Source organism: Manis javanica, chromosome 15, assembly GCF_040802235.1.
Source record: "Manis javanica isolate MJ-LG chromosome 15, MJ_LKY, whole genome shotgun sequence".
Lineage (NCBI taxonomy): Eukaryota > Metazoa > Chordata > Mammalia > Pholidota > Manidae > Manis > Manis javanica.
Genome location: NC_133170.1, coordinates 39,556,205 through 39,580,566, shown reverse-complemented (window position 1 = coordinate 39,580,566; position 24,362 = coordinate 39,556,205). Strand labels below are relative to the sequence as shown.

The 24,362-nt window shown below is 35.3% G+C and overlaps 1 protein-coding gene across 10 annotated transcripts in view; it reads left to right on the top strand.

Annotated features, from left to right (window-relative positions):
• The window catches only part of ANKRD28 (ankyrin repeat domain 28), a 213,738-nt gene that overhangs the window by 51,374 nt on the left and 138,002 nt on the right, over positions 1 to 24,362 (top strand). For 3 of the 10 annotated variants that reach the window (XM_073223459.1, XM_073223455.1, XM_073223454.1), the window contains exons 1-2: positions 16,845 to 18,374; positions 19,480 to 19,563. The exons of 1 other annotated variant lie outside the window; for it this stretch is intronic. In XM_073223459.1, the coding sequence (XP_073079560.1) occupies positions 19,550 to 19,563 (14 nt within the window). In that variant the 5' untranslated portion in view covers positions 16,845 to 18,374; positions 19,480 to 19,549. 6 more of the 10 variants (XM_073223461.1, XM_073223456.1, XM_073223460.1 and 3 more) reach the window with 4 other exon arrangements.

Here is a 24,362-nt window from a genome sequence, read left to right as displayed (position 1 = left end):
TTGCATTTCCTTACTCTAAGTTTTTCTGTGTAGTTTTTTAAAATTGTAAATTATATATGGAGGGAAACTATATTTTTGTGTTACATATGTTTGTATAATATCTAAGCTCTCAAGCTGGGTTTTTACTACTCCATACTAAAAGTCTGGGGAAACAAATACATGAGGACTTTTTTTTTAAACTAATGATGGATTTTTTAAATTAAGGTATTGATGTACACTTTATGAAGGTTTCACATGAAAAAACAATGTGGTTATTACATTCACCCATATTATCGAGTCCTCCTCCATACCCCACTGCAGTCACTGTCCATCAGTGTAGTAATATGCCACAGAGTCACTATTTGCCTTCTCTGTGCTACACTGTCTTCCCCACGGTCCCCCTCACACCATGTGTACAAATCATAATACCGTGTATGGGGACTTTTTATGTAAGCTTCATGAAGCCAGAAACTATTTCTCGTGTTCACTGCTGTATTCCTTGGCACTTAGCATATAAGTAGTTATTAACAAATAATTACTGAATTATTAAAGGGACTGGGAAGCTAGGCTAGCTAGATTTGGTTAGGTAAGAAAATGTAATTTTTATATGACATAAATTTTAGTACAATGGAAGTTACTGCAGTTTACATGTTGCTTGATAAGCATCAAAAGAGTTGCATAGTTTTCGAGGTAGTTAAATTGTGTTGGTAAATGCTATAGTAACAAAGCTATTACTTTGATCAGTTAATCAAAATTGGCTAATGATACTGTTTTGCACTTGGCCGTTAACATAACAAAAATACAACCATTACAACCACGAAGCACCATTTTTCATTTGAAACTCTAAAAACATGGCTTTGGGAATGCTACCTTTGTATTGGTAGTAAGAAATACTCAGGAAATTTACTTTCTTTTTTGTATTTGCTGCCACCAAATGGCAGAATAATAAGTAATGTTTGATGAGGTTAATTTGTTCATAAAGACAGTAGGGGAAATAATGAATTTTAATGTTTAGAACTGTAGCTAAGCTTCTATCAAAGGATAGGATGATTTCTTTATTCTTGTAACATACTGGAAAAGTGTATTGGAAAATAGCAGAAAGCAGTATGACAAAGATGATTAAAAAAAAGTGATGATTCTTTCAGGCCTAATAAAAAATGTGGTTGACAGCATGTTTTTATAGGGAATTTAATTTTGACATTTGCTCTTTCTAGGTTATTGCACCTGAGAAAGGCTCCGGATATTACTTTACATCTAATTTTATTTATTTGGAGACAAGCCATTTCACTAAAAATAACTGTTGGAATATTGTCCTGGAAAAATTATTTTGTAAGAGTAAAAAAAAAATTAAAAAAAAAGAACCCAAACATTCAATCTTAAGAAATTGAATAAATACAATAAGATACTACTTTTGAATGTAATGTTATGTAGTCATTGAAAGTGGCATAGAGGAGTACTTACGGAAATGGGTAAAGGAAGGACATGGAGAGAAACTAGTTAACAGTATACAGTCAGATTTTTTTTTAAAGTATATTCGTAAAAAATAATAACCAGTATTTATCTTTGGGAGATACTGTGATTCCTTAAAAGTTCATATAGTTCTGAAATGAATGTGTTTTAAATATGCAGAAATTCTATAGGTTGAATATTTTATGCTTGAATATTTTACAGTTTCTTAGATTAAGACATCCCCATAGAATTACATGATAATGTTATAGTGAATATATTTGAATAGTTCTCCCCCGACCATTTCTTTTTTGATTACTGAGAATGTCTAGCAGTTTTAAGACTCAAACCTCACTTTTTGAGTCTCTTCTGAGACTCCAATAAGGACTGTTTCATATATAAATAGAAAACCTTTTTAAAACTCTGTCTTGTTACACAGATTAATAATTTTCTTTCTTGACAGAAGGGTAAAATCAAGTTATGAATTGGTAAGATTTTGAACACTAATAATTCAACAATCTTTTGTTAAGGTACTAGTTATTTCATTTCTAGGAACAGCATGTTCTTGCTTTTGATACTTGTTTTCTGCCACAGGCCTGAGATTGGAATTGAAACAATACAGCTACTGCTTCCACCAGAGGAAAATAGTATGGGGATTCCTATTATGGTAGGTTATTTTCCAGTAGTCTCTCTGCAGAAATATAGACAGCTCTTATAATGCATTAGTTTTTTGCTCTTTATGCCTCCTCATAAATTAAACTTAGCTTTTATCTATTACTGTATGTGAATAAATACTTAGGGTCAGCCAAAATCCTTTGTCGTAGACAATTTGTTTCTAAGTGTGGTGGACCCTGTATTCATGGAAAACTGACTATATAGTAACTTAAAAATTCAAACAGATTTTCCATGGAGGGGGCTTAAAAATCTAATTCAAGTTCTCTATGTTATAGCTTAGAGAAGAGGGTATTAAGTAGCTGAGAATAATGGCACAGCAATTAGTTTTTTTCTGGAAAACTAGTAAGTTACTAGACATCTTCATCCTTGTCCAGCTCTATGCATCACTTTGCTCGTAGCTCTTTCTCACATGTTTTGTGTTTGTGGTGAACACTTTAAACATTATTAACCATTTGGTAATCATGGGGGAACCTCAGTTATATGAAGTGACTCCTATGTTTTTAGTGAATTTCTTTTTAAAAGTCTCATAATACCTAGAGTGTTAGACTGAAGGCACTTGTGAGGACAGTATAAGCTAGTGTGGTATAGACATTGTTAGACTTACTTGAAATTCAAATACTTTGAAGATTCTGTAGGAAGGAAGAAACTGGCTCAGTGATTGGCGTTTTTACCATTACCAAGCGTCAATCTGCTATACTTTTAAAAAATACTTTAAAATCCCAAACTAATACCATTTGATATTAAATAAACTTGATATGAAATTGTTTGGAAACAAAAAATCACCCTGATTGGGTTTGTGTTACAATTTGTTTTTATTTATTTATTTTTAAAGAAGAGGAGGTAGTTAGGAAGCTGTTATGTTGGAAGCTGAAGTATTTTATCAGTCTGTATTCTGGTGGTATGATGGGAGCACATTATTGGGAAAGCATATTAGCTTGTAGTCTTCAAATTGGAATAAAATCTATTACATTAAAGATTCATAGTTCTTTATAAATACTGAATTATGTATAAATTAACCAATTGTGAGTCTTTACCTGGCCATTCAGGATTATCTACCAAATAATCACTTAAAAAAAAAAAGGATGCCTCTCATTTGTTGTTATCTGGGTGGATAGCTCTTGCTGGCTGGAATTACATTGGAAATTAACCCTGTCACACACCTTATTTCTTTTCTTTATCAGCCTTTTTCTAAGCTGTGACTCAATAAAGTCTTTGGGTGACTCTTGAAATAATCCTATACTAATGCAATCAGGCATTTGAGTAATGGCAGGCAAGACAGAAAAAAAATGTCAAATTTAGAAAAGATAGTAAGGAGTAAATTTGATTGGGAAAATGCTAACAAATAGCAGATACCATCAACATCTTATAGACTATTAATTTTTTCTTTCCTGGTAATGTGTTGGAGACCATACAAGTCATAAATTCAACTTGCTGTATGATCATTGTGTACGTTGTAATTTTCAACTTTTACCACTGGGTGGTGCTTTAGCATTGGTTTCTCCAACTTCATAAATTTACATGAATTATTTTAAAGTTCATCATAAAGATCATATGGAGAAATTAAAACTAGTGAAACAATCATCATTTGTGATATAATAAGCAATTTAATTATTTCTTAAAAGCTGAATCCTTGTATATGAAATGGTTTAGAGCTAGCTGTCCCTGACTGTGTGTTCGAATATAATCTTCAGTCCACCACCTTGGAAACACGATGCTTTGATTTTTTAGGTGATACTGTAACTTAAATAACATCTAAATAAAGCAGTTTCATAATTTGTAATTTTTAAAAAATGCAGATAGCTTATGTTTTAAAATAGTCCTTGATGGTCATTTCGTTGTTTTCTCCTATCCAGTAGTTATCCTAATGCCTTTCATTGAAGCCTTTTATTATCATAAATACTACATGCAAATTCTTTTTGTTAGTTACCAAATATATTTTTGGTAGTTAACCTGGTTGAATGAGTACTTAGGTCTGTAGAGTTTATTTGGAAGTGTAACAAGATTTTGGAGATCCCAATATAAGGAAACAATAATCTCATGTAATAAAGCTTTCTTTTCACTTACGTTTTTAAAGGCACAGTGAGTACAGACTCTGGAATATCAGTGTCTCTATAAACACCTTTCTCTGAGGCCTTCTTTCTCCAGTCTTGTCTGTCGTTATTTCATTTTCTGTTCGTTGAAGGGTTGCTTATATAAAAACAAGCATCTTTAATTACCCTTTCCTATAGTCTGCTCTTCATTAGCTGTTTGATAGCTTTGGGGTATAATTTAGAGACTGTTATATCCCAGCAAATTAGAAGACTCAACCTCTTTGGTCTACATTCAGTGCCCGGCTCTTCTACAGATAAACAGGTAGGAAGGGCACATTTTATGTAAAAAGTTCTCTATACTTGTGGTATAGAAAATTGTTAATCAGGATTCATGGTGAAAAATAACAGAAATCCCAACTCAGAGTGGCTTGAATGCAAATGGAAATTTATTGGCCAAGTATCAGGGATGATGAAGCAGAGCTAAATCCAGGACTTGATAACAGTAGATTCCTCATCACCCTCCATCCTTTTAAAATTTTGTCCTGTTTTTCTCTTCTTCTGGAACTTTAGCTTAACATTGTCCTTATTTACAATCCCCAAAGGAAAAACAGTATCTTTCCCGATAGCCTCAGCAGGAAAGCAAAGTCCTGAGGAAGACCCTAGCTGACTTCCATCATATGTTCACCCCTGAACTAAACATGTAGGTAGTAGTAGGTGGCACTCTGGCCAGTCCTGGGTCTCTTGTATGTCTCTGGACCACATGAACTCCTTAAAGGAAGGGATTCTTGTAAAAGAACCTTTAACTGCTATGAAGATGAACAGAACTGGAGAAAGGAGAGCCAAAAGTTGAGAAACCAGTTAGGAGGAGGTTTTAACTCAGGTAAGGACTGAAGTAGGTGTGAACTAGATCACTGTGAGGGAAGAGAGCTTAGGAAGATTTCAGGTAAGTGCATAGGACTCTGGTGACTAAGTAGAAATGGGAGGTGAAGGAAGGGAAGGCATCTAGACAATTCTTTTGTGTTCTGGGCTACTGTGCATATGATAATACCATTACTATTAGGCTACCTGCGAATTTTAGAGAGAGAATACTTTAAGTGAGTGGACTAGAGATGATAAGGTGAATTTTGTCATGCTGAGTCTGAAATACTAGGAAATGTGCAGGTAAAATGGCCCATTGAACATGTGGAAGTTTTGTCTGGAGGTTAGGACTGAAAATAAAGACTTGGAAGTTCACACAGGTGATGGCTGATATCATAGAAACAGATGAGATTGTCCAGGACAAGACAGTAGTAGACCAGGAGGAAGAAAAGTGCGCCTAAAAAAGAAAGGCAGGAAGTGGAGCCAAGATGGTGGCATGAGTAGGTCAGTGGAAATCTCCCCAAAACATATATATTTATGAAAATACAATAAATACAACTATTCCTAAAACAGACACCAGTGGATACAGTACAGCAGCCAGGCTACATCTGCATCTGCGAGAACTCAACATCACACGAAGGGGGTAAGATACAAGCAGCAGCCTGGCGGGACCCAAACGCGCCCTCCCCTCCCAGCCCAGAACCCGGAGGGAAGAAAGTAGTTGGAACGGGAGGGACTGAAAGCCCAGGACTGCTAAACAACCAGCTCTAGAAATCCGTACCTGGAGCGCAGACACACGGAGCATGGGGTGCTAGATATTAGAGAAACGGAAAAGCAAAACCTGCGGGCAGGTCCCCGCAACCGGCGCCTCTGAAACAAAAGAAAAGCGAGTGCTTTTTGCAAGTCTTAAAGAGACAGGGACCCCACAGCTGGACGAAATCATCCCGGCACACTTAGCCAGCAAGCAGCTGGGAATCCCGGGGAACTTTAGGCGCCCTAACCCCCTGGGCGGCAGCACAGCTCTGAAGCTCCTCACAGCAATAAGCAGCCTGCCAGTCGTTTCCCCAACTGGCGCGGACTCCGACACAACGGCCCAGTAGTGGGAGAGCATTAGCGCACACCAGGGGCGGCAGTGCTAGAGGAGACCAGGAGCCAGAGGGGCCTGGGGAAGGCCTGCATGTGCCTGCAGCTGCGGCGACCAAGCAGCCCAGGAGAGGCCTGCATGTGTCAGTGGCGGTAGCGCCAGAGGGGCACGGGAGAGGCCCGCGCGCACCTGCAGCAGCGCCAGAGGGGCCCAAGTGCGGCCCACAGTAGCCAGCGCTGGCGGCAGAGTAGCAGCCCAGGAGCAGACTCACAGAACCCAAGAATGGACTAACAGTTACCAAAGGGAAAGAGGGACTGGGGAGGATGGGTGGGAAGGGAGGGATAAGGGCGGGGAAATAGAAAGGGGGCATTACAATTAGCATGTATAATGTGGGGGTGGAGTACAGGGTGGGCTCTACAACACAGAGAAGACAAGTAGTGATTTTACAGCATCTTACTACGCTGATGGACAGTGACTGTGAAGGGGTATGTGGGGGGTACTTGGTGAAGGGGGGAGCCTAGTAAACACAATGTTCTTCATGTAATTGTAGATTATGATACCAACATAAAAAAAAAGAAAGAAAGAAAGAAAGGCAGCATGTAAGTATAGGTGTTGCAAGGAAAGCCAAGTGAAATGGGCCCAAAAAAGAAGGTTTATAAAAATAAGTGAAAATTTTGTGGAAGTAGCAAGAAGAAAGCTTAATAAGGTCATTGATATCCAGTATTACAGGTAGTTGAGAAAAATGAAGATCTTTGCAATAAGTTATCATTGGTGATCTTAAAGCAATTTTAAATGAGTTGAGATAGAGCAAATTCATACTGAGTATGGAAGTCAGATTGTAGTACAGTGAAAGTAAACAATGGAGTAACATCTTGTTGAGGAGACATAGAAGTTTTCTTTAGGCCAAGAGGAAGGAACAGTGACAGCAATGTGTATAAATAAAGTTGACATATGAAAGGAATCAGAATTGACAAAGTACAGTCTGTGAAAAGATGGAAATAATTTTGAGTAAACTTAATTTTCCTCTGTGACTATAATGCAATAACCGATAGCAGATTTAATAGTCAAGAGTGAGCTAGTTACAATTCTGAGAAGGATCCCTTCTTCTCCTTTCAGATATTGAAAATTGACTACATCTCAGGGAATTGATATTCTTTTAGTCTAAAGTAGCATTACGTTATAAGCATGGCTTCTTAGAAGTTCATCAAGGACATTAAAATCTGTGCAGAAAAATTTCATGCCTGAAACACATTAGAAACACCCATTCCTTCTTTCAACAATAGAAACGGCTATGTAAAATTTTAGGTAGCATTCTTTAATAAAGGAATGAAAGAATATGAAAAATGTTCTAAACTGTCTGAGTCATCACTTAGATTTTAAAATAGTTACAATTTTCAGTACTTTTATTTCCACCCTTTTACAGTTTAAAAAGATGTGAATCATTTCCCAGACAATAGTTCTTTTGAAACGGAAGTGGCATATACAGTCCCAATTTGTGTGTGAAATAACTAGTGTACCTCTTAACGCTACTGATCTTACTGCACTTGTGGGAATTCCTTGGACATCTCATGTAATTAGTGCTTATAAAGGTAAATATTGAGTAACCAAAGCAACTTATTTTTAAATAGAAAATTCCCTCTCTTCAGCTTTTAAAGTATAGTAATTTGATGCTGTATTTACCCCATTGTCACCACGTTGTAGAAACCATTATGAATTGCACATAACTTTTCCTCAACCTTTTTTTAAAAAAGCAGAAATTCAGTCTGTTCAAAGTAAAAATTTTATACTCTAGTAATTTGTAGTATTGGGCCTAAGTTTAATACAGTTGTTGAAATAATTAATTATGCAAATAATTAATTTTATTTCAGCAAAATGTTTATCCTAGGCCTTATAAGACATAAATCATATGCCAGAAATGCTGCTGGTTAACTTACGTCCTAGCCAAATATACTAATAAGAGACAGATCAAATAGGACATTTGAAAATTAAACAGCTTAGAAAATTCTAGTTCTGTCTGGTCTTCAGCCTAGTCTGAATGATGAGTAATTCTGCTTCATTTCTAACTACTTCTCTAAGTTATCAAAATAATGAAAAAAATTAACTTTAAAAACTATTGCTTAAATACAGTACTACATACTTGACAACAGAATAGTTTTCCCTCCCTGTTCCCCTAGTTTTGGCATATTGGGTATATTCTAGAAAAATACCGTTTTTAAAATTTTTTGCTTGAGTAATTTTGGAAGGAAGGAAGGATTTCTCTCAAGACTCAAGTCTGAAAATGGTCATTTAAATGTTGATTTAGATCTTAAGTTCTCATATAGAATTCATGCGTCTACTCTTTCCAGAAAGCCCATTCCTTCTTCGTCTTAACTGAAACTCATTGTTTTCATACGTTTGTGCTTCTGCAGTGGTCTTCTCAAGTAGTAACTCTTCTTTACTCATAGTGAGTATATCTTGGGGATTCCTCTCTCTCTCTCTCTCTCTCTCTCTCTCTCTCTCTCTCTCTCTCTCTCTCTCTCTCTCTCTGTCTCTCTGTATGTGTGTGTGTGTTGGGAAGGGGAACAGAGTCAGCACTCTGCTAGTCTTCCATTATTACAGCTATTAAAATGTTACTGGTCTGCCTTATAAAAACCTTCCTTCTTTTGAAGCACATGCCATCTGGCAAAGTGACCCTTTTATTTCTTGTTATTGTCTGTCAAATCTCACCTCTCCACTACTATACCTGGATCAGAGTTGTCTCAATCATCCAGGTGATTTCATTTATTTGTAGATGACATTATGAACATCATACTTCACAATTTAACAACCTCCATACAAGTGATCCTCTCCATTTGGCTCTAACCATGTACTCCATTGACCACATCCTCCAACTAGTCTCATGGACTGAGACTGCCTTCACTTCTATAATTTTGTTATCCACCTGAGACCCCTGGCCCATTACTTTCAACAACTAAATATTCACTGTTACTCCTTTTCAACTATATCCTTTCTTTTCTACTTACTGACTTACCACATCAACCTTTCCTGCTTCAGAGGAAAAAATGCAGTCTTCATAACTCAAGATAATTTTCCCACTTCCATTCTAAATCTCCTCTCTTCTTTTTACTGCTGTGTGATGTTCATTAGTTCTTTCTTTGTTATTTCCCTTTCCTGTATCTTTCCCTTTTTTTTTTCCTTTTACAGATATCTGTGAACATAGGATATCTTTCCAGTATCTTCCACCTGTGTTCTGTAATTTCCAGTCTAAAAGTCTTTTACCTCCTTAGTTAAGTTTATTCCTAAGTATTATTAAAGATGCTGTTGGAATTGAGGTTGTTTTCTCAATTTCCCTTTGGGATACTTCATTCTTATGTACAGAAACACAGCTGATTTAGGTTGATTTTGTATCCTGCACCTTTACTGGATTCACTAATTATTCCTAAAAGGTTTTTTGTGTGTAGAGTCCTAAGAATTTTGTGTATTAGACCATGTAATCTGCACACATAGTTTTACTTCTTCCTTTCTGAATGGATGGCATTTATTTTTTTCTTGCCTAATAGTTTGGCTAGGAATTCCAGTACTGTGTTAAATAGAGGTACAGTTGACTGTTGAACAATGTGGGTTTGAACTGTGTGGGTCCACTTACACATAGTTTTGGTTTTTTTTTCAATAAAAATATTGGAAAAGCTTTTGGAGATTTGTGACGATTTGGAGAAACATTTTCTTTTTTATAGCTTATTTTGTTATGAAGAAAGTATATTACACATATACAAAATATGTGTTAATCAACCATGTTATCATTAATGCTTCTGGTCAATGGTAGACTATTAGTAGTTAAGTTTTTGGGAAGTCAGAATTTACATATGGATTTTTTATTGCATTGGGGGTTCAGTATGCCTTAACCCACAAATTGTTCAAGATCAGCTGTGATGAATATGAGCGTCCTTGCTATACACCAGATCTTAGAGGAAAAACTTTCAGTCTTTTACCATTGAATTTGTGGATTTTTAATATATGGCCTGTATTAAGGTAATTTTCTTATATTCCTAGTTTTTTGTGAGTTTTTGTCATGAAAGGGTGTTGAGTTTTGTGAAATATTTTTTCTATATCTGTTTAGCATGTGTGGTTTTTTAAAATCATTCTGTTGATGTCATATGTCACATTAATTGATATTTGTATGATAAACCATGATTGCATGCCAGGGATGAGTCCCAGTTGGTTATGGCTTGTGATCCATTTAATGTGCTGTTGAATTTGGTTTGTTAGTATTTTGTTGAGGGTATTTTGTATTTATGTTACTCAGGAATATTGATCTCTCAGTGTCTTTGGTTTTGATATCAAGGTAATAGTGCTGGCCTTCTAAAATGAGTTTGAAAGTATTCCTTCCTCTTCAATTTTTTGGAAAGGATTAGCATTAGTTCTTAAATGTTTGGTAGAATTCACCAGTAAAGCCATCTGGTCCTTGACTTTTCTTTGTTTGGAGGTTTTGATTACCGATTCAGTCTCCTTACTAGTTAACAGGTCTGCTTTCTTTTCCTATTCATGATTGAGTCTTGGTAGGTTGTGTGTTTGTAGGAATTTTCCATTTATTATAGGTTGCCCAATTTGTTTCTGTGTAATTTCTTATAGCAGTCTCATAATCCTTCTTTCCTCCTCCTATGGCATAGTTTTAATGTATCCTCTTGTATTTCTGTTTTCCTCAGTTCAAGTAAAGCTTTTTCAATTTTATATTTTAACTAGTTAACTCTTAATTAGTTTTGTTGATTTTTTTTTCTATTCTCTGTATATTTCTGCTTGAATTTATATTATTTCCTTCCTTCTGCTAACTTTGAGCTTAGTTCATTGGGTTTTTTTCCTAGTTCCTTCAGGTGTAGAGTTAGGCTGAAATCTTTCTTTTTAAGCTAAGTGTTTACCGCTATAAATTTCCATCTTAGTATGACTTTTGCCTTAATAAATCCCTTAAATTTTGTTATGTTGTACTTTCTTTTTTGTTTGTCTTGAGATTTTCTAATTACTTCATTTGATCTCTTGATTTTTTCTTTGACCATTGTTTGCTCAAGAGTATGTTGTTTAATTTAGCATATTTATCAATTCTCTTGCATTCCTTCTGATGTAGATTACCAGTTTCTTTCCATTGAGGTCAGAAAAGGTATTTGATAGGATTCCAATCTTCTTAAATTTGTTAAAATTTGTTTTATGATCTAAGATTTCATCTGTTCTGGAGAATGTTCCATTTGTGCTTAAACTCATAATGAGTTAGAACTGAAAACAGTTATAAAAATTACTTGATCAATTTCATTTTCTTCAACAGTAAAATGAAGGTACATAAAGAAATGATATAATGCACTGACAGGTACCTAACTAGCCAACTTGTGATATCTTGAGTTTATGAAATCTCTGTGGAACCCTAATGTATGTGAAGGGACCTCATGTACTTTGTTTTATAAGAAAATATGTTGTTGCTCTCAAGCCAGGGTTAATATTATGATAAAATTAGAGAAGCATATATGTGTGTGAGGGAAGAGACAAAGGAAAAAAAGAGAACTAGTGAGTCATTCAAATTATAATAAATATTTAGGATAAGGCAACTGAGTCCATTAGCTACTAATGTAGTGATATTGCTATGGAACAGCCTAACAATTTATATTCTTATTATTGACTCTGAGTTCTACTTAGTGTTAAATAATTATAGTGTTTCAAACACTTTCTCCTTTTTTTCTACCCATATTCTAATCCAGTTTAGAATGTACATACCCCTTGTGAAGCTGGTGAGTAAATAAAGGAATTTTTGACAACCTCCCTCCTTCTAGTGAGGTGATTCAGACTGGTGCCTGGAGAATTTCATTCAGTTGCAAAGTCCTCCCCACTTTTCAGGCCTCTTGAGGAACTAATAGGAAGCTGGGCTTACATTCCAGTAACCAGACAATTTACTAAGTGTTGAGGGAGAGCAGTAAACTTAGGTGAGAACCAGGACCACAGGTTTTTCCATTCTTCCACATTCACTGTATTTTACAGTCCAGGGAAAGAAAAAAGGGCAAGAAGTACCCTTTTTCAAGGTCACAGGGTAAAGTTTTTTAGTGGGAAACTGGATAAGAATACAGGCAGTTTATATTTCTCCTATTCTAAACTGGATTACAATACAGGCAAAAATGTGATCCTCAAAATAAGTTTTGATACTATATGTTCTCACTAGTACACCATCATTTTCTTTGAGAAAGCACCCTTCTAATAAAACAGGAAAAAGTAGCAGCAATCAAGTTTATAAATAGCTTTATAAATGCCATTTATTTTTTTAGAGAGTGGATAATTAGAAGTTATCTTTATATACCAATTACAATTAATAAATTCATATGCTATACCTCCTACCAGTGACTGAATTAGTGACAGGTCTAGTCAGTTCTCTTAACTTAGGTCTTCTGTACTGCCTTTTACTGTCTTTTGTATTCATGCCTTGTACTGGTTAGTGTTTCTTATGTATGATGTACTATCTTATTTAGGCTGCATAAGGGCTCTTCCCCTCCAGCTTGCTAAGGTATAATTGACAAGTAAAAATTGTATATGTTTAAGGTGTACAATGTGATGGTTTTATATACATATACACTGTGAAATGTTTACTACATTCAAGCTTAAAGTATTATAATTAACACATCCATGACCTCACAGTTACCTTTTCTTGTGGTAAGTTAAGAGCTACTCTCAGCAAATTTAAACTATAAAGTACAGTATGCAATTTATTACTTATTACCAATGTAATATGCCAGTTGGATCAACCCACTTGAGATCCTCAGATACCATGGGTCATCAGCCATTTTTTGGAACTATGATATGGTAAATATTTCTTAAATGGCCTCTTTCATAAATATATTACATACAGAGAATTAATCTGGTTATAAGGATTCTGATTTTGAAGTCAGCATTTTTAAAATATAGAATGATGTTTTTGCAGTGGCTACACTGATGAAAAGAAAATCTGACCAGTAGCCTAGAGAGCAGCTATTTCTTGGTTTGTTGGGTTTTTTATCCCTTCCTTCCACTGCATTTGCCTTTAAATCTGTTCATAAGACTTTTTCTAAGCATATGGACAGATGAGGCATAGCTCAAGAAGATTTTGAGTAATCTTCTAAACTATGAGAAATATTTCTGAAACATGTTTTGAACCCACTTCCTTACCATCTTTTATACCACAAGCTTTTAATTTTTTACTATTCAGGGATTAGCTTGGCACAGAGTAGCCACATAATATACCCTGAGTGAAATACTTTACTGTATGATAATCAATATGGAGTTCACAGACTTGTAAGAGATAAGCTTTGGGTTGAATCTCTATGCAGAAAGGAAAAATCATTTTGTGTCGGAAAAAGAAATTCTGGTGTAACAAAATTAGAAACCTAAAAATAAAAAGGACATTAAATTTTTTATCAGTAAAATCAAGGTTTAAACCAGTTTTACCATTTTGTGATTCTCTGAAGAGTAAGAGTAAGTTTTTGAGAAGATACATTTAGCATAAAGAATGGAAGGATTATGAAGTTTGTCATGGCTGAAATTGTTAGCTTATTTAAAAATTTAATCTAATTTGTCCTCAAAAAAAAGTAAATGCCTCAAGAAAAAAAAAAACACATCACCTTGCCACTTGTTCAACTGGAAAAAAATTGTTGAACATAAGTTTTCACAATCTTTGTTAATAATTTTTCATCATAAGTACTTCCTCCATTCCTAATTTCTTAAATATTTATTTACAGTTACCTTTTCCTTTAAGACATGAGTTCTTTGAGGTTAGGGGCCTGTTTTATTCAATAGAATGTATAAAACAGTGCTATATGGTGCTATTAACTTAAATACAAAATATTGAAATATTGACCTCAGTATTTTTCATGTATCCGATTTTATACTATATCATGGACTCGTACTTTTCACCATTTTCCTTGCCCTTGACTATAAAATACAGTGAATGTGAAGAATGGAAAAACCTGTAGTGCTGCTTCTTGCTAAGTTACTGTTCCCCCTTCCCACCCGCAAAAAACACTTGTTAACTCTTGTCTAGTTCCTGGAATGTAAGACCAGCTTCTGTCAGTTCCTCAAGAGGCCTGAAAAGTGAGCAGGGGAGACTGTGACTGAATGAACTCTCCAGGCACCAGTCAGAATCACCTCACCAATGAGGTTGTCAAAATCCCTTTATTTATTCACTGGCTTCACAAGGGTTATCATTCAACTACCCTAAATATCCATAATAATCTTAAATTTTAATTTTATTTTAAACTTCACTATGAATGACACTGTAGATTCCTTTAATGTCCTTTAACAGGTGTTGAAACGGAGAGGTTAAGTAACTTGTTCAAGGTCACAGGGTTAGGTTTTAGTGGGAAACTAGATTCAAATACAAGCAGTTTGTCTACAAAGTCTGCATTCTCAATCACTGTGCTATTACAGTGTTTCTCTTAGATAAACATCTTTGGAGATTATTTTTATTTTTTTTAAGTGTGAAGAGATTTAGTCTCAGGGAATATAAGTAGGTCGTCCAAGGAATCAGCTAATAAATAATCAAATCAGAGTTTGAACTCCAGGTAGGCTAACTGCTGAGCTGTTTTCTTAGTTTTAGCTGTCATCTTGTATCATTGTTTTACATCCTGTCAACTTATACATTTAAGGTGCTTAACTTACTAGAGGTACAAAACTCACTTTATTGCACCTTAGTGCCTCCTATGTTTTCTGGTTAAAGTGTGTATGTGTGTATATACATGTATATACACATATATAATGCATACATATATATGTATTATATATATATGTACTATATATGTGTATATGAATCTACCCCCATTGTCTTTTAATTTTACCACTTTTTTCCAGAGGCTTGTGATATAACAGAATTCATTTCAATGAAATTATTATAGGTGGAAGAAAGTAGAATGAAGCAATATCTATATAATACAGTCCCTGCCTCCAAGGAGCTTGTTTTCTGGCTGGGAAAGATCTAAGTATGGAAGTTGATCTAGAACACTGAAACAAGATGTACCTGCTTAAGTCTTAGTAGGTGAATTTACATACTACATACTTTGAAACAGGTAAAAAATTTTTATATTAAGAGATTTCATCTTGGGGTAGGGAGGAAACCCTGAAAACAATATAGGATATCATTACCATAGTGGTTTCATTTTCAAATATTTCAGCTATTAAGATAATACTTTTTATTTCGCCACGTGGATATAGTTAACATTTTTGTATGTCAGAGTATTTGCATGTCTTTCATTTGGCTTAAAACCATTTTATATATTTTAAAATACAACTTTGTGTAATGTTAGTGTATTTTAGTATCTTGGTACAGTTGTGTTAGGTCTTTTTCCATAGATTGATATTTAATTATTTTTGTTTTTAAATTGATGTATATTCTATATCATGCTAAGTTTTTTTTGTCTTCTTTTGTTTTGATAAGTAAACTGATTTAAACGTGTGAGGTAACACTAGCCCTGAAATACCCATTTAAAAATAACTTGTTTGGGGAAATTGTGGCAATAAGTAGTATATGCCTTCCTTACCTAACTTTTCACAACTGTTACAGGTTACATTTCTTTTAAGGTCACTTTGATAGTCTAGTATTACAGGTTGCAAAGAGCTAGAGAGCACGAGCAAGGGAAGAGCATGTGCATGTGTGCTCAAGTACACTCAGGCAGCATAGATGAGAAAGTTTATGTTTGAAATCAGACACAACTTTTATGATTTGCATAACATTGGTTAAATACTTAATTTCTGTGTTTGTTTTTTTCTCTGATAATATGGGAATATAGCAAGGTTATTTGTGAGTATTAACTGAGAATGTGCAAAATCTAGTGTAAAAATAGGTATTAGTGTATCAAAAATGCTAGTTGATAGAACAACAAAGATTGAAGAGAAACCATGATATTTTCTTTGTAATTTTTCTATTGGGAAATATTCCCATTGTTGAGTGAATACAGGGGGGAGTCAACTGTAAATTGATAGTTTCTGATACTTGTAGCTTTTGGAAAGTGAATTTATAGGGGAGGAAGAGTTCTTGCTTTTTTAGTGTAACCCTGTGCATTTTTGATATACAGAGAATTCAGTACCAAGGACCTTAAACAAATAGTTTTATGTAGCTGTTTAATAGAATTTAAGGCTTTATCCCATTTCCAGATGGGAAAGTAGAATTATTTCACTTCCTCAGTGAAAATTCAAATGATCCACAGAATTTTAGAGTTAGGATTTCTACATTATGAAATTTTTTAGTTTTTCCCTTTAAAAATATGACTTGAATGATTAAATTGAACAACTTAGAAATTGTTAGTAAGTCTTACATTTCTTTTGTTTAAACTTTTTTGCATTTTTGAAAATAACAAATGTGATAGATTAAAAATGGCCTTGGTAAAAAATATGAATGAAATCATAGGGTTATGGCTTTTATATTCTCAAAAAGTATTTCTCCTTCATCTCTAATTCTCTTGTATGGCTTTACTGCAGACATTCTTATTGCAGCTGTCATTATAGGGTTAAATATTCACAATATTGTAACATACGAAAGCAGTTAAGCTGTTTGGAATTGTTTACTTGCTAAAACCAGCGTTAGTCAGCAGAGGCAGTACACCAGATTTCCTTGTGGCTTTTAGTGGAAAATGTTAAAAGTGCACTCATTTTTCAGTTACAGAATTTTTTAGTTTGATCTAGATTAGTCACAGAACTGGCATGAACCTTCTAAATGTGAAGGCTGTCCAAACGCATTGTTTTTTTTTTCTCTTACTAGAGGAAGTTACATCCTGAGCAGTAGCTCAGATCTCTGGTAAGTGTAACATGTGAGCATTACTAGGCATTTCATCCTGCGGTTCTGCAGTCTTTGCTATTCAGACTGTTGCTCAGTTGGAATGCTTCTGAGGGGCCGATCCTGAGCTTCTATAGATATTTTTTAAGGACCTACTCGTTTGGAGGTATCAGTGGCATTTTGCAAGATCATCTAAGGAACAGGAAAACATCTGAAATCTACTGAAAAGGATAACTAGCCGTTTTCACAGTGGAAGGAAACTATTGGCACAGAGGCAGATGATTGAATAAAGTAGTTGGCTCACAGAAGATGCACAGTCTGCTGTTCTTTCCTCTGAATGAAGACTATTTAATGGAAGCTGTATTCATGTGGAGGTCAAAGGAAACACTGGAATGATAAAATACTGTCTTTTTTTTTCTCTCTTTTTTTCTAAAAAGAAAAGCCTGAAGCAGTAATTTGAGCTCAGATGCCTTCTAATTCCTTCGCAGCCTGCCTGTGCTATTAGGATTCTCTGCTAACACTATTTCTGCCTGCTGCCTGTGCCCTTTGCTGGAGCAGCCACAGACAACTGCCTGATGGAGAAGGAATGAACATTTTGCCTTGCTTATGCTATCGATGAGAATAAGGCTCTGTGTTTCTTCTGTTACATGGGGTATCTGGATTAATCAAGCTGTATTCTAGTACCAAGAGTCCCATTGTCTCTTGTGGTCTGACTCATCGCATGTAAATGGACCGCAGCTTTGCTATTAATGCAGAGTGGTTTTTTTTTCTTTCCCTAACACAGAAAGAATTGTCAACCTCTGAGCTTCATTTTAAGAATTTATGCTGAGCTCTAGATGTATTTTTTTGGGTGGGGGGCGGGAATAGTATCTGCATTAAACTAGTGAAGCTGAAGAAATGAAGACAAATTAGAAGTGAACAGTAACAGTTAGATTTTATTTTTAATTTTCAATTGTAAGCAAGCCAGCTCCTGGTAACTATGTGACCTTGTAGGCAAGAGTGGGGATAGCTGTGATCTTCTCTGTCACAGCAGTTGTTTCTCATTTGATTCTGTATTGTGTGGTGGCGTCCCCCAAAACAATGATCTTTTCATGCAAGTAAATTTCTGTGAGACAGAGCAATATGATTATTTTGGTAGGGCTAAAATATTTTTAAATGAGCTTGTTCTGGACTCATTTTAGTTAGTGACATGTTGATGTGAAATTTAAGTACTGCAGTAACCCAACAGAAAATAACAGAATTCTGTCGTTTTAGGAAGTTATAAGTTATATAGTCATAATTTTGAACTTAGCTTTTCTGATAGTACTTACTAACCTGAAACAATCAGCTGTGCTGTTCAGAGGATGATTCTAAGTGTTGTACAGAAGAGGAGGAACTACTTATGCTCTTCCGACTGTGACTTTTATCACATAGCTTGGAATTTGGTATTATAAAAGAGCGAATGAGTCGAGTGTGTATTGTTGTTTTGGAGGAGGTAGAAGATGAATCTCCTGCATTCATTTCTAAATTGCCACAGGAAAATAAATCTCTACATTCTCTACCTTCTGGAAATGTATTGGTAAGATATGAGAGTTTATATGTTTTACCATATTCTATGAACTAGTAGGACATGTTCTATTTTTAAGGAGTAAACGTAAGTTAGTTTCCACTGGTTTCATTAAAAACCTGAATTCAATGATGTAAATATATAAATATAAAATATTACTTGTATATAAAATGCACACATTTCTGATTTTTACTTTTTCAGATATTTATATAACATTTCAGACTTTATTTACTATCTCTGAGGACTTTAAAAAAATAATTTGAGAATTGTAGTTATGACAACCACGTTTCTGTTTTCATTTTGTGGTTTTAAAAACTGATGTAACAAGAATGAGGAACTCTGTTTTAGGAAAGGTTGACTATTGCCAGCAGTAGTGAGGCACAGCCTTTTCTGTAGTGAATTTTATGTATTTATGTATAAGACTTTTATATGAAAAAGAATCAGACTTCATCCTTACCCTTACTTTTAATGCTGTTGTCAATTGGCTTCTTGTTTGACTAGTATAATATGATATCTTATCAGAGAGGCTGCATTGTTGATTAAGAAATTGTTATATTTAGACATGCACGCATTGGCTTCTCCATGTTATTCAGGTATACAATATTTTTTGGTCTTTGAATAGTAGTGATTTTCCTTTGCCAGATTTTGTTTCTTTGGGTTTTTATCTTCGTGCATGTAATGCTAATCCACGCAAGTTATTCTAGTGCCCCAAAGAGAACTTCTCAAACATGCTTTCCTTCATGGGCCTCAGGGTAGGCTGGAAACAGTTTGTTTGACAGGTTGTGTCCCACAAGTAAGTGTTGAAATCTCACGCTGGTGTTTGGAAGAGACTTTATTTTTACCACATAATGTGAACAAAAGGCTGATTACATTTATTATACTACCTAATTTTGGTCATAATAAATTGATCTTTTTTTAAATTAGGCCTCCTTTTTTTCTGAAAAGGTATCTGTACTTTCATACAATTAGACTTCATGAAACTTTTGGTAATGTCAAAAACCAAATGACTGTTGTTGCTATAAGGAAGAAAAGTTTTAGACTGAAAAGGTATGTGGAAATATCTTTAGAGTCATCCATGTGTTGTAATTAATGTTTTTATTACTCTCTTGTATTTTAGCCATCACTGGTGCAAGCTATATTTAATGGAGATCCTGATGAAGTTCGAGCACTAATATTTAAGAAAGAAGATGTTAACTTTCAGGTAAAACAAATAAATTCACTGATACCAGCCTTTAAACCTACTTTTAAAAACTTTTTCCTCAAGTTACAGTTTTGGTTAAACACAGTCTATGGCATTGTCTTAAATGGGACAGAAGGTTCTTAAGATAAAAATAGAAGAAACTAGACATGTATTCAGGGTAATAACTAAAACACAAAGAGAACTAGGAGTCAGTTGAGGGTCCATTGTTCTCCCAGCTTTTTGTTTTGAAAGTTTTCACAGAACAGTTGAAAAAATACTCCGAATACCCTACCCTCCAGAGCCAGCACTGATGACATTTTGCCACATTTGATTTCTGTCTCATATTTGCACAGATTTTCTTTGTGTATATGTACACATACACATTTTTTTTTTTTACTTTTTCTTTTGCCTAATCCCATTTGAAAGTAACTTGCAGATGTTATGATACTTTGCTGTTAAAATACTTGTGTATTTCAGACAAGGGTTCTTTTTCGTTATCTTGAAATAAAGGAAATCTCTATTAAGTTTTTAATATATCCTAACTTGCTTTCCATAAATAATCATAGTAAGCATTATATACAGAGACTTAACTGTTTCAGTCTCTCAGTAAAGGAAGACATAATGTTTAAAAAGTCTCTGCACTTACATCGTGGATTAACATTCAGGACTGACATGAGGGATAATTTTAGAAGGAGTGGTGATACAAATAATTTCCTCCGGTGGCCAGTAATTTAACTTACTAAATTAAGGCTGAAAATATATGATGTACTTTAATAATATCAAATTAATTAATGTATGTGATTTTACTTGAAACAAATATTTTTAGTACATTCTTTCATACATAATGTGCTTCTCTGAATTATGGTAGTTGTCAGTGGAGGATAGTTTGTGTCTCATAAAGTCATTATAGCAACACCAAACCAGATGATCTAGAAGTGATTGGTAGTTATAAGAAAGCCATACCCTGCAGGATCACCTCAAACTCTCAGCTTTCCTCCATTCTTTCATGTAATACTACCATGACCACTTAATGTTAAGCAGATATAAAAACTATTTATCTTATTTTTGAATGTTGGGTTATTTGAACAGATTTGAATTTTTAGCCAAATGACTCACTAACATTGGGTAGTGATCAAAATGTTCTCATTACATTTTTTTCTTATGCCTTCCTAAGTGAATTACCTTACCTTTGAGTTTATATTTATTGGAAACATGTGCCTAATTCAGGATTTATTTATTTATTTTCAGTGGATTATGTTGAAATACAATGGAGTATTTATTTTCAAAGTATCACGTGTTGCTTTACCTCATTGGGGTGTTGTGGAGACTGTTTCTCAGAACAAAATAGTGCTAGGAATATAGACTTATGAAAAGGAGGAAAACAGCTTTCTGTTCTAATTCTGGTTGTTTCTTTAATGGTACTAACAAATCCTATGATAAGAAACAAATATTTACAAATTATTTAGAATATTTTGAGCATCAGTTTATTCTGCTGTGGTGTCCTTACCTTTAGCTTCTATGATTTTTAGCCTCTACTTCTAGATTCCTTTCATTAGTTTTAGCATTTCCACATTTATTTTATTTACGTATTTTTTATTGAAGTATAGTTGATAATACAATCTTATATTGGTTTCAAGTATACAACACAGTGGTTTGGCAGTTACCCACATCATTAAATCATTCCCCCAACTAGAGCAGTTACTATTTGTCAACATAGAAAGATGTTACAGAATCATTGACTATATTCTCCATGCCATACTACCACCCCCATGACCAACTTATATTATGATTGAGAATTTTTGTGCCCTTTATCCCCCTTCCTCTCCCCACTCACCTACCTGAACCCCTCCTCCATGGTAATCATAGTCACTTCTCAGTGTCTTATGAGTCTACTGCTATTTGTTCATTTTGTTTTGTTTTTATATTTATATTCCACATATAAGTGAAGTCATGTAGTATTTGTCTTTCTCTGCCTGGCTTATTTCACTTAGTATAATACCCTCTAGGTCTATATATGTTGTTGCAAATAGCAGGATTTCTTTCTTGTTTGTGGCGGAATAATATTCCATTGTTTGTATATACCACATCTTCTTTATCCATTCATCTATTGATGGACACTTAGGTTGCTTCCATATCTTAGCTATTATATTGTAAATAATGTGGCAATAAACATAGGGGTGCATATATCCTTTTTGAATCAGGGATTTTGTTTTCTTTGGGTAAATTCCTAAAAGTGGAATTACTGGATCCAGTGATATTTCTGTTTTTAGTTTTTTGAGAAACTTCCATATTGCTTTCCACAGTGGCTGCGCCAGTTTACATTCCAACTAACAGTGTAGGAGGGTTCCCTTCTCTCCACATCCTTGTCAACACTTGTTACTTTTTGTATTTGGATAGTGCCCATTCTGACTGGTGTGAGGTGATAGCTCATTGTGATTTTGATTTGCATTTCTCTGATGATTAGTGATGTGGACCATCTTTTCATGTGCCTGTTGGCCATCTGAATTTCTTCTTTGGAGTAATTTCTGTTCAGGTCCTCTGCCCACTTTTTAATCAGGTATTTGTTTTTTTGGTGTTGAGGTGTATGAGTTCTTTATCTATTTTGGGTGTTAACCCCTTATTGGATAAATCACTTACGAATATGTCCTCCCATACCGTAGGATGCCTTTTCTGTTGATGGTGTCCTTTGCTGTGCAGAAGCTTTTTAGTTTGATATACTCACACTTGTTCATTTTTTATTTTGTTTCCTTTGCCTGGAGAGATGTGTCCAGAAAAAAATTGTTCATGCTTATTATGTTAAAGAGATTTTTTTGCCTCTGTTTTCTTCTAAGACTTTTATGTGGGCCGCCAGGGTGGGCAGAGTGGGAGCTCAGGGGAGTGATGCTCAGGGCTGGGCTGCTAACAAGGAGGAAGGAGCAGTTGGGGCTGGCTCCTGCAGGCGCCTCCCCCATTGGGCTGAGAGAGGGCTGGGAAAGCTCCCTCCACCTGCCAGGCAGCAAAGTCTTCTGCTGGGCTGAGTGGGTAGGCGGGTGCACAGGGTGATCATTTGGGGCTGGCTCCCATGAGTGCCTGACCAGTTGGGCTGAGGGAGGGCTGGGGAAGTGTCATCTGCCAACCCTTTACCCTGCAGAAGGAGCTCCATCTAACCCCCGCCCCTTTGGCACCTTTCCTGCTGCTGGTAAATCTTTCAAACTGTAGCCTCTGTGTTGGGTCTCAGAGGGACCTCTGGAGGATGCCTATCCTCCACAAGCAAAAGGATTCTCAGCCTTTCAGAGTGCTCCCCTTTCCCTGGTGTCCATCCCTGTTAATCACCAAAGCCCAGTTCAATGTGGACTTCTGTCTCAGAGCAGATCTCCAGGGCCAGGTGTGCAGAGTTCCTGGGCGCCTGCCCCATCCCCAGTCTGTTCCACTTCCTCCCGCGTGTGGGCTGGGATGGGGCAAGGGCTTGGGTCCCGCCCGATCACAGCTGTACTGCTTTACCCTTCTTTGTGTGGTATCCTCTCCTTCCCCAGGGGTAGATGGCCAGTTCTGCAGTCTCCAGTCATTTTCAGGGTTAGTTGTATTTGCTGTAGTTGCTTCCTTGCTGTGTGTGTGGGGAGGAGGTATCTGCCTCGCCTTCCTACTCCATTATCTCTTTTTCTCTCCCTCCTTGTTCCTCACTTTTAATCATTATATATTAACATCTTCTATCTTGTTCCCTTGCTCTGAAACTTAGGGCAGTACTAAAAACTAGGTTAGTACTTCAGTTAGTAGGTCCTTCTTGACCTTCTTGAGGGTGACTCTGTCTTCAGTGATTCATGGGTTTTGACAAACTTTTTAATGGTTGCTTTTAGACCTTTTTTTCCAGATTCTTAGTAGGTGAGAGTACTGTCAAATTTTTAAGATTTATTAAATTTCTGGCCATATTTTAATTCAGAATGGTGAATTTTTTCTTTTTCTAATTTTGTCCTGTATAATAAGGAGTTATGAGGTTTTAAGAAGGGGGTATGTATGCAGTAAAACTAATACTGTTCTGTTGTATAAAATCCACTGACTCTCAAGGTAATAAAATATTTTTGACCTTTACGTTAGTGTGAAAATGGTGTTCTTCTAAAATTTATTCGAATAGGTATTTGGACTAACACCTGCTTTTTTTTTTAAGTTTTTTGAAATTATAGCTTCTAGAATGGGTACATGACTTCAGATCTGTTGAATGTGGAAGAATCACTAAACCAAAATGAAACACAGTCAAAAATTTTTAAAGGTAGAGCAGTATCTATACTGTAAAGCATAACTAGAAAAATAAGTTGAAAGCCCTAAGTATTGGTATCTTATATTGCTTGAGCAAATCCATTTAACTTCTTTAGGACTCTTCTATCTTTTTGTTGTAAAATATGTGGCATTATATTAATGGCCTTCAGGGTATTTTCCATCTCAAATTAAGGATGTTCTAAAAATTCTGAATGACCTTGAATGACCACCTGCTTTTGCCCAGAAGGGTTCATTTGTATATCTAAATTTATGTATCCAAAGTAATAATAATTAAATGCCTTCCCCTAAGGTTTACTAGAACTTAACACTATGTGGTGGAGCCCAAATAATTTAGTCTGAAATAATAAACACATGTCAGAGGAACAGTCTGACTTCTCTTTATAAGAAAATTCTTTTCTACAAGTAGAAATTGTTTTACTCTATCCAGAATGATAGAAATTGGTGTTAATTACAAAATTTTATTTCAGAGACGGTGATAGACCTAAACCTTCTTATGTCATCACTTGATTTAATTCACATGATCTTATGAATCAGTAGGTTACCATCTCCATTCTACTTATAGGTGACAA